At 42.0% G+C, this 11,205-nt stretch overlaps 1 protein-coding gene across 1 annotated transcript; it reads left to right on the forward strand.

The window, feature by feature from the left end:
- The first annotated feature begins 1,818 nt into the window (after positions 1 to 1,818).
- LOC116678799 (NLR family CARD domain-containing protein 3) lies at positions 1,819 to 11,205 on the forward strand. The gene is made up of 10 exons (XM_032508516.1): positions 1,819 to 1,905; positions 3,650 to 3,775; positions 5,220 to 5,306; positions 5,410 to 5,508; positions 5,685 to 5,863; positions 6,491 to 8,276; positions 8,362 to 8,535; positions 9,060 to 9,233; positions 9,730 to 9,776; positions 9,955 to 11,205. Exons 2-10 carry the CDS (start codon positions 3,681 to 3,683, stop codon positions 10,479 to 10,481), a joined length of 3,168 nt encoding a protein of 1,055 aa, XP_032364407.1. The 5' UTR covers positions 1,819 to 1,905; positions 3,650 to 3,680; the 3' UTR covers positions 10,482 to 11,205.

Here is an 11,205-nt window from a genome sequence, read left to right on the forward strand (position 1 = left end):
GTCATTGTGTTTAGCCTACTAAACTAAAACTGAAACCTGACAAGCCGTTGCAAGATGGCGATTGTGGTGGCTGTCGTTTGGCAAGCTCTGCAACACGGGGCGGGGCAGTGTGCTTATGTTTTATAACAAGGCCAATGACTTACTTGGTTTACTTACGTCATGCTTCTAATCACTCAGCAGGAGGAGCTATTTTGTTTAATAAATTTAAAGAGAAAAGATGTGGTAGAATCTCACCTTTCTAAAGAGGGTAGATGGATTACTCTGGTTCTTAGAGTGAATAATGTAATTCTGATGTTAACTAATATATATGGACATAATAACAATGCTTTGGCAAAAAAACATGTATACCCAAATAGCAGGAGAGTTAAAAAAGATGAAGGAAAAATACAAAGATGCTCATTTAATTATATGTGGTGACCTAAATGATGCAACAGCAGATGATCTAATGGATAGATTACCAGCTGAGATCTCCCATAACTCAAAATTTAAACCTATGTCACATTTGTGTGAACAACTTGGTGTAATTGATGTCTGGCGGTATTTACATCCTTATCAAAAAGAATATACATGGAGTAATGTTAGTGGTTCTTTACAATCTCAAATTGAGCTATGGTTAATTTCCTCCTATACTTTACAATATGTTTCTGAAACATTACACAGCTATGCCCCCTTTTCAGATCACAAACTGATAGTGGTCACTTTTGCTAATCCACAAGAGCAAACCAGAAAATCTCGTGGTTTCTGGAAATGTAACTGCAGTCTATTGAATGAGGAAGCTTGTAAATTAGTTGAAGTTACTGCTGGTGACATTTTCAATTGCAATGAACTTGGCAATATTCAAAAATGGGAATTCATTAAATTTAAAATCAGAGAATTAGCTTTTAAATTTAGTAAGGAAATGAAAAAACTTAATACTTTGAGAGAACTAGAAACAATGGCAGAACTGAACTCTAGCCTTAGCCCTTCGCATCTTGTCTTTGTACTGTATTTTATGTTCTTGATGTCTTTATATTTTAATCCACTCTTTTTTTTTATTTGTATATCTTTTTATATTTATATGTCCACTCTTTTTTCTCTCTCTTAAGATTCTATATATTCATTGTATAGTAAGGATATTTTATTTATCTACTTATTTTATTATGCTGTTTTTTTATTTAACTTTCTACTGATGCCAAAGTGTTCAATGAATGTTTAACATGTTTTGTAAAATTTAAAGATGATAATAAAAAAAACAAAAAAAACTGTACAAACCTTTTTCTTTTCTTTAACAAAGACTTACATCACCAGAATGTACATTTACAAAGAAGTAAATACCAGAGGTGCAAATACAGAATAAAAATAAACATGTAGAAAATAAATAAAGCAAAGAAAAGTGTACAAATAAAGTCAAATGTATCAGCGGGACATGAGACATTTATCAAACACAACTCCAGTGTTTACTTTATTCTTAATGTCTCTTATAGTGTTGCTGTATTGGTTTCTCATTTCTTCTTGAGAATGTGGAATTTTCAAAATAAAACAAACTAAACAACATCTTTATCCATCTCGTTGCCCAAATATATTAGTATACATCCAGTGAAAGAAGAAATGACAGATCGTTTCTTCTTCTAATTCACAGAAAGTACAACAATATTGGAACATACCACTATTAGTGGACTGACCACTGTCATTACTGACCCTCTAACATGTCGCAGTACACATCTCAGTACAACATCAACAACTAGTTCATGTTCTCTAGGCGTGGCTGCTGACTTTAGGAGAGGAAGTCATGTCATGCTCATTTGACGGGTAGGGAGGGGGGCGGGGCTTAGACACCCGAAAGTAAAAACTAGAAAAACAAGCAGAGGACTATTGGACGATGACTATAAGACGTCCAGAGAAGATATCTTGCAGCAATCCTTTAAAGTAAGTAGCGCGTAATGCTCCTGTGTGTGTGTGTGTGTGTGTGTGTGAGGTCGGAGCAGCTGATCGCTGTGTTCTCTGTTAAGTGCGCACTACGCTGAGACGCCATGTTATGGTCTGTTATTGTCTGTTATTGCATGGTATTGTGTAATGTTATTGTGTGATGTTATTGTGTGTCTGTCGTGCAGGAAGTGCGCAGCAGCTTTCCCGTCTTTCTGCTACGAACTCTTTCTGTGAACATTGATCTCATTAGAGTTAGAAACCAGATCAGATTAATACAGGGACCGTTTTCAAAATTCACGAGCTAATAAGAAATATGGACACGTAGGGCCTACAGCTTCTTGGTACTTTCCGTGTTTGGTTGTAAACATTAAGCCGCTTTTACGCATGCGCCAACTGCCTTCAACCGTAGCATACATACTTGTTATTTCCCTTTTTCTCCACCAGATGACACCAGCGGTGCATTAAAATCCAAATGTTAACTTCAGAAAATGTTCCCTAGTCCTATTAGATCAGATTAGTGTTATTAAATAGCCTACAAGCATTTAACGTTTGTTTCTCCTAATTAATAAATAAATAGGCTGTTCTGAGATGATGAAAACATGTTTTCATCATCACATTATTATAAGTCTGGAAGAATTAAACAGAGAGGAAGTTCTGTTATCATGGTTCCGGCTTTCTTTCTTGTTTATTTATTATTATTATTATTATTATTATTATTATTATTTTAAACATATAGCATGTCCAGGGGACTACAGGTGAAAAACAGCCTTTTGGCTTATTCTGGCACTTTAACTCATATATAAGATTAGATTAGATTAGATTATATTAGAGTAGATTATATTAGAGTAGATTTTATTCATCCCGCAGCGGGGAAACTCTCTTGTTACAGAAGCATTTTCTACAATAAAAACAAAAACAAACTAACAAGGCAAACAACAGACATAATGATGTGTTTTATAACTTTGCACTGTCTCCTTACATGAAGCAGACTTTGACACCCTAACTGTCTTTATGGATGGGATCATTTATTAACACAAGGTATACGTGTCAGTTGACTCTTACTTCCTGTTTCTAACGGTCAGTCAGACTTGTTCCTACAACACTGAACAACGAGGGGAGTGGAGGCAGTTTGACAAACTTGTAAGTAGTTGTTTATAATTTATATTTGAGCTTTAACATATTTAATCGCTGTGCATAGTGTGAATGTTTCAGTGTGTTTGTCTTATGTTGCTGTGCAGTTAACAGAACTAACACATTTCTCTGATCCCTCATTTATTTACTGGCTGAACGTTGTCTTTAACAATAATATAATAATATAATTCAGACATGCAGGAGACAAACTACAATTCAGTCATGCAGGAGACAAACTACAATTCAGACATGCAGGAGACAAACTACAATTCAGACATGCAGGAGACAAACTACAATTCAGACATGCAGAAGAAGAACAATCTGAAAACTGAATGCGGAGCAAAGTGACAAAAAGAGGTTTTAGAAAAAACTGATCACAAAGGAACGACTTTATCAGAAATAAAGCCAATAAGCATGAGCAGGCCGTTAATAAGTTAGTGTTACGTAGTGTTGAAAATGTCAAAAGAAGCGTCAAAAGTGTTAAAGTGGGACAAAAACATAAGAAAAAGTTAAAAACATCGATAAAAAAGCCTCAACAAAAGTGTTGACTTTTAAAGTGATAACACGCTGCAGTTTTTCCTTCACTAACGTATTGAAGTGTTTTGTCTTGCAGCAGTGTTTGAGTTTAAGCTGCAGCAGGAGACATGGCGGAGAAGAGGATGACGAGGAAGCGATCCACGTCCTGGTCCTCTCCTTTAACGTCTGACCCGCCCCCCCGCTCCAGCAGTGAGACGACCAGGTAACGAGTTCACCCCCCAGCCGATCATAAATAACCATATGATGTATTTATAGACAAGAAAACACCCTGTAGAAAGTGTTGTAGTGCAGTAGGCCTGTCGTCCTATGAAATATGGAAAAAACATAAATATTAGATAGATTAGACGTTCTACCTACGTTCTGCAACTTATTCATTACACTCACCGGCCACTTTATTAGGTACACCTGTCCAACTGCTCGTTAACACTTAATTTCTAAGCAGCCAATCACATGGCGGCAACTCAGTGCATTTAGGCATGTAGACATGGTCAAGAGAATCTCCTGCAGTTCAAACCGAGCATCAGTATGGGGAAGAAAGGTGATTTGAGTGACTTTGAACGTGGCATGATTGTTGGTGCCAGAAGGGCTGGTCTGAGTATTTCAGAAACTGCTAATCTACTGGGATTTTCACGCACAACCATCTCTAGGGTTTACAGAGAATGGTCCGAAAAAGAAAAAACATCCAGTGAGCGGCAGTTCTGTGGGCGGAAATGCCTTGTTGATGCCAGAGGTCAGAGGAGAATGGCCAGACTGGTTCGAGCTGATAGAAGGGCAACAGTGACTCAAATAACCACCCGTTACAACCAAGGTGGGCAGAAGAGCATCTCTGAACGCACAGTACGTCCAACTTTGAGGCAGATGGGCTACAGCAGCAGAAGACCACATCCGTGCCACTCCTTTCAGCTAAGAACAGGAAACTGAGACTACAATTTGCACAAGCTCATCGAAATTGGACAATAGAAGATTGGAAAAACGTTGCCTGGTCTGATGAGTCTCGATTTCTGCTGCGACAGTCGGATGGTAGGTCAGAATTTGGCGTCTACAACATGAAAGCATGGATCCATCCTGCCTTGTATCAACGGTTCAGGCTGGTGGTGGTGGTGTCATGGTGTGGGGAATTTTCTTGGCACTCTTTGGGCCCCTTGGTACCAATTGAGCATCGTTGCAACGCCACAGCCTACCTGAGTATTGTTGCTGACCATGTCCATCCCTTTATGACCATAATGTACCCAACTTCTGATGGCTACTTTCAGCAGGATAATGCGCCATGTCATAAAGCTGGAATCATCACAGACTGGTTTCTTGAACATGACAATGAGTTCGCTGTACTCAAATGGCCTCCACAGTCACCAGATCTCAATCCAATAGAGCATCTTTGGGATGTGGTGGAACGGGAGATTCGCATCATGGATGTGCAGCCGACAAATCTGCGGCAACTGTGTGATGCCATCATGTCAATATGGACCAAACTCCCTGAGGAATGCTTCCAGCACCTTGTTGAATCTATGCCACGAAGAATTGAGGCAGTTCTGAAGGCAAAAGGGGGTCCAACCCGTTACTAGCATGGGGTACCTAATAAAGTGGCCGGTGAGTGTATATTTACAATACATTTTATATATACATAAAACTATTTTATCTCTTTTTAGGCCAAAGTCCACCGCTCCCAGTGTTGTTTCTCTGGGTGACCGATCCATGGGGGATCCGCTCTACTTTGGTGTAGATGACCCAAAACGGTATCCTAACATTTGTGCACTATTAATGAACACAGTTGTACGTCATGGATGTGTTTTTGTTGCTGAATAAGTTAACAAAGTAAAAATTGTTCTCTCTTTTTAGGTCCCACTCGAGTGAGGTCGCTGCTCCCAGTGTTGTCTCTTTGAAGAGTGAACGGTCCATGGGCTCGCCGCTCAACTTTGGTGTTAAAAAGACACAAAGGTATGATTAATTAAGATGATAAAGGTAGGATTAATGTAATACATTTTGTAAAGAAAATATCTTGCATCTAAAAGCATATTAAGGTTAGTTACTTAAAGTTTCATAAAGAGATGAAACCCTTTGTGACGGCAGTTTTTAACCAAGTATCACCCTGACTGACTGTTGATCCCCTACAGCGAGCTGACGGAGCCGTCCAGCTGTCCCATGTGTTTGGAGGTTGTGAAGGATCCAGTCCTTTCAACCTGTGGACACTGGTCATGCCAACGGTGTTTCAGCTCAGACAAACCCTGTGCGAAGTGTGGAAAGAAACTCAGAAAAGATCCCAGACAACAGAAAGACACTGAGGAAGACAAGAGTAAGTTAAAATACTTATATATTAGCGGTGTCACAATGTCGATTTTTAACAAGTTTTCAATTTCAAAAGCAGAGTCAGCGATTCCCCGGGTATTTTTTTCTCTCTATCCACACCGCCTACTTCCACATGTCCGAAGAAAACAAATAAAACTACACTAAGTGGTAGTATGCAGCTAAAGACACAGGGTAACTTAAGCTTAGCGCTAGCTTGCAGCTGCTCTTTTCCAGACCACTGACCACTAATAACGGTGAAACAGAACTGGCAAATCTCCTTTCTTCCCTAAAGTCACTTTGTGAAAACACTGCGTCTTCCCTGTTAATGAGTTATGGAAACAACAAAGGTAAAGCATGTGGGCTCCAACTGGACTCCATGGTATATTCATGTGCACCTCGTTAAATTCATAACACATTTAATTTGATCCTTGAAAATCCAGAGAAACTCATTGAGGCGTTGCCGCTTCTGCTCAAAAAGTTTTTGAATCAAAAACTTGAATCGAATCTTGGAATCGTAACACTCATATTTTACACATACTACTACCACTACCACAGCTAATGTAATATTGTGATACTGTACGTCATCATCAGTTTGTGATTTTGTAATTTGCAAGTATGCATTTGATCGTTTCAGGGGCCACTCGTCTATTGAATGCAACGAAGAATCTTAAAAAAGACACAGAGAATAAATTTACTTGGACATCTGAAGGTTTCGGTGACCAAAAGAACGACCTGAACAGCATCTACACGACACTCTTCCTCAACCCTGGAGGGAGTGAAGGGACACATGAAGAACAATCCTTCAGACATTTCAAAAGTCCATTGAAAAAACGACAATCTACAGAAACATTTGTCCACATAAATAACATCTTCAAACTGTCACCTGGCCAAAAGAAACCACCCAGAACAGTCCTGACGAAGGGCGTTGCAGGAATTGGAAAATCATTTTCCCTGCAGAAATTCATTCTCGATTGGGCCAAGGAGGAAGCTAACCAGGACGTTGACTTTGTTTTCCATCTTGCTTTCCGCGAGCTGAATCTGAGTACAGAAAACAAAAGCTTGCTTGGGCTCCTGACTGAGTATCACCCTGCGCTCCATGATCTGAAAGATCAAGAAGACTTCATCAAAGCCAGGGTCGTCGTGATCCTGGACGGCCTGGATGAAAGCAGACTTCCACTGGACTTTGAGAACAAGCCGGTAACATCTGTCAGTGAAGTAACATCTGTGGGTAATCTCCTAGCGAACCTCATCCAGGGAAACCTTCTCCCTGATGCTCACCTGTGGATAACATCTCGTCCAGCAGCAGCCAGTCAGATCCCTTCAGAGTTTGTTGACCTGGTGACAGAGATAAGAGGGTTCAGTGACCCACAAAAAGAAGAATACTTCAGGAGGAGATTCAGTAATGACTTGGGCCTTGCTGACAGGATCATTTCACACATTCACTCTTCACAGAGTCTCGACGTCATGTGCCAGATCCCGATCTTCTGCTGGATTTCAGCCGTATTATTTGAGGAGATCTTTGGGGGAGGTGAGAAAGCTGAAACCCCCCAAACTCTCACAGAGATGATGGCCCATTTCCTGTTTGCCCAGACAAAACGCAGAAGCAGAAAATATGGCGAGAAGACTGAGGAAAACCAAGAGAGACTTCTGAAGACCCACAAGGGTTTTCTTCTGAAACTCGGCAAGCTCGCATTTGTTCAGCTGCAGAAGAACAACCTCATCTTCTACGATGAAGACCTGGGAGACTGTGGCATTGACATACGAGAGGCATCCATCTACTCTGGATTTTGCAGTGCAGTTCTTAGGGAAGAAGAAGTCTTTTCCCAGAAAAAGATCTTCTTCTTTGTGCACCTGACCATACAGGAGTTCTTTGCGGCTCTTTTTGTCTATGACTGTTTCACAAACAAGAATACAAAAGAGCTCGGCAACTTCCTCGAGCTGAAGGAGAAAGAACATACCTTACTTGATCTTCTGAAGATGACCGTTGACAAAGTGTTGGAGAAAAAGAACGGCCACCTGGACTTCTTCTTGCGATTCCTCCTTGGCCTCATGGTAGAACCAAACCGGAGAGTCCTTCAGGGTCTGCTGACATCGCTGGACCCAAGCCAAGATACCGACAAGAAGATCTTGACTCACCTCAAAGCCATCCGAAGAAAGGCCCTCTCTCCAGACAGTTGTATCAGCCTCTTCCAGACCATGGTCGAGATGAGAGACCACAAAGTCAAAGATGAGATTCAGGAATATCTCAAACTGTCAGAGAGTTCAAAACCAGATCTGAATCCACTGCACTGCTCTGCACTGGCCTACATGCTGCAGGTATCAAAAGATGATCTGGATGTGTTGGACTTGAAGAGTTACAACACATCAGATGAAGGCAGAAGGAGGCTGATACCAGCTGTGAGGACCAGCAGAAAGGCCATGTAAGTTTACCGTCTATGTAATATGAAACATAATCTGTTTGCACCTTTTTCTTTATCACATCATAACTGTATTATCCACTCCTAGCCTGGCATATTGCAACGTGACTGAAGAATGGGTCGAACATCTGGCTGTTGGTCTCAAGTTCCCCTACTCAGCTCTGAGAGATCTGGATCTGAGCAACAATGACCTGAAAGATTCAGGAGTAAAGGTGTTCTGTGATGGACTGTCGAGTCAATGCTGCAGACTGAAGACACTGAGGTATTACCCTTAAAAAAGAACAATCTGGACACGTCACTAATGAGCAAAAGTAAAATCATTGAAAACACGTTTTTTCAACAACTCAACCATTTCTCGTCACTTTCTGGCTCAGTACTAGACTGGTTTGAATTCTACTTAAAGAATAGGGATTACTTTGTGTCAATAGCTAATTATACATCACATACAAATATGATGTGCGGAGTTCCCCAAGGCTCTATTCTGGGGCCTCTTCTGTTTAACATCTACATGCTTCCACTGGCCCAGATTATGGAAAACAACAAAATAAGTTACCATAGTTATGCGGCCGACACACAAATTTACATAACCTTATCGCCAGGGGACTATAGTCCAATACAAAAACTGACTAAGTGCAACAAACAAATTGACAATAGCGGCCTGGTGGATTTCTGGGGTTGGACGTCTACATAGCAAAGTTCCTTTTTTGCACAGTCTCCTGCCTCGGTACTTCCATCATCAAAACTCCTTTTTCTCCCCTCTGTAAACTACACCCTGTGTTTTCTCAGGTTGTCGGGTTGTCAGGTCACAGAGGAAGGCTGTGGTTATCTGGCCTCGGCTCTGAGGTCCAACCCTTCCCATCTGATAGAGCTGGACCTGAGCTACAACAATCCGGGAGAATCAGGAGAGAAGCTGCTCTCTGAGCTGAAGAACGATCCACAAAACAAGCTCACCGTACTCAAGTAAGTACAATACCAGGTTTACATATTTAAGGGTTGTACATTTGTCCATCTTAGTCTTGCTAACGTGATATCTAAGGAACTCCTGGGGGGTATTCAAATTACTTGGCCAGTTTTGTTGCAGTCAACATTGATCCACACATTTTTCACTCCTCCTTACTGTACACTCCACTCAACACTGATGGCAACACTTAGCACACCTCTTTTTTTTTGAGAATAGTTATCTTGTTTATGAAATGTTCATTGGCACTTTAATCTGGTCTCCCTGTTTGTCCACTATTGATTGTCTGGTTTGTGACACTGCCACGTCATAATGCTCTACAAAAACTCTTCTCCGGACATTATTCAACACCATAATTTACGAACAGAAGGGGAGACATTTGGTCTTTGGTATTGGATACAGAATTGGTTACTTATCTTTGGTGCACACCTTGACATTCTGATAAAAAACTCTTGGTTAAATGCTTGTTCTTTATCTGATCGTAATGTTTCTTCACAGTGTTGGACATGGTGGAAGTCACCGGATGAAACAGGGATTCAAGAAATGTAAGTAGCAATGTAAATCCTGGACATGCGTTTCAATGAATTAGTGACTTTTTGCATTTTTAAAACGGGAATGTTGACAGTTCCTCCTGGAGGAAAGGCAACTTTTTCTGACTTTAGTGGTGCCCATCTATATAATTACAGTCTATGCTCCTGAAATAAAGGGTTTCTTTACTTCCAGACGCCTGTGTTCTCACTTGGGACCCCAACACAGCCCACAAGAACCTCCTCCTCTTTGACGGGAACAGAAAGGTGGCCTGGGTGAAGGATGAGCAGCCATATCCCCCTCATCTGGAAAGGTTTGATCTCTGCCAGCAGGTGCTGTGTGAACAGGGTCTAGATGAGCGCTGCTACTGGGAGGTCGAGGTGGTGGAGCCCTTCAACATCGGGTTAACGTACAAAAGCATTGGCAGGAAAGGGGACGGGAACGATTGCAAGTTAGGGCGTAACAACAAGTCTTGGTGTCTGATATGCTCTGATAAAGGTTGTTTTATTCAGCACAGCGACGACAGAGTCAATTCATCTTCCCTTTCCTCACGCTCCAGTCGGCTGGGGGTGTATCTGGATTGGCCGGCTGGCACTCTGTCCTTCTACAGGGTCTCCTCTGACAGTCGGACCCACCTCCATACCTTCAGTGAAACGTTCAATGAGCCCCTCTATCCCGCCGTTGGACTTCACACTCACTCCTCTGCATTATTTGTCGGCTAACAAAGCTCAATAAACACATAGATAACTAAACTTTAACTGCAATCACAAGTGCAACCAAAAGATGTAGATTTCCATGTTGATGGTTGAGACCTGTCCCATACAACCAAGGGACTAGAGCTGTCCAACTAGTTGTTTAGCCCTTTATATTAGTGATCTTACCACCATGGTTAAGTTTCTCTGAGCCAGTAGGCAAAGCTCTCAATCTACCGGTCAGTTTTCGTTCCAACCCTCACCCATGGTCATGAAGGCTGGGTCAAGACCGAAAGAACGAGATCCAGGGTACAAGCGGCTAAAATGGGTTTCCTCAGGAGGGGGGGCTGGCGTCTCCCATAGAGATCGGGTGAGAAGCTCAGTCATCCTAGAAGAGCTCTGAGTTGAGCCACTGCTCCTTCAAGTCTAAAGGAGCCAGTTGAGGTGGTTCGGTTATCCGGTAAGGATGCCTCCTGGGGGGGTCCGTAGGGAGGTGGTCCAGGCACGTCCAGCTGGGAGGAGGCCTCGGGGAAGACCCAGGACTAGGTGGAGGGACGTCCAGCTTGGAGGAGGCCTCGGGGAAGACCCAGGACTAGGTGGAGAGATTATATCTCCAATCTGGCCTGGGAACACCTCGGGACCCCCCAGTCGGAGCTGGTTGATGTGTCTCAGGAAAGGGAGGTTTGGGGTCTCCTGCTGGAGCTGCTGCCCCCGAGACCCAACACCGGATAAGCGGATGAAGATGGATGGATGG

Source organism: Etheostoma spectabile, unplaced genomic scaffold, assembly GCF_008692095.1.
Source record: "Etheostoma spectabile isolate EspeVRDwgs_2016 unplaced genomic scaffold, UIUC_Espe_1.0 scaffold00008195, whole genome shotgun sequence".
Lineage (NCBI taxonomy): Eukaryota > Metazoa > Chordata > Actinopteri > Perciformes > Percidae > Etheostoma > Etheostoma spectabile.

Bases quoted from the DNA above. Each gene is read 5' to 3' on its own strand.
- LOC116678799 (XM_032508516.1), top strand. From the start codon at position 3,681: ATGGCGGAGAAGAGGATGACGAGGAAGCGATCCACGTCCTGGTCCTCT. The intron at 5,307-5,409 runs GTATCCTAACAT...CTCTCTTTTTAG, and splicing joins GGTGTAGATGACCCAAAACG to GTCCCACTCGAGTGAGGTCG. The intron at 5,864-6,490 runs GTAAGTTAAAAT...TGATCGTTTCAG, and splicing joins AGACACTGAGGAAGACAAGA to GGGCCACTCGTCTATTGAAT.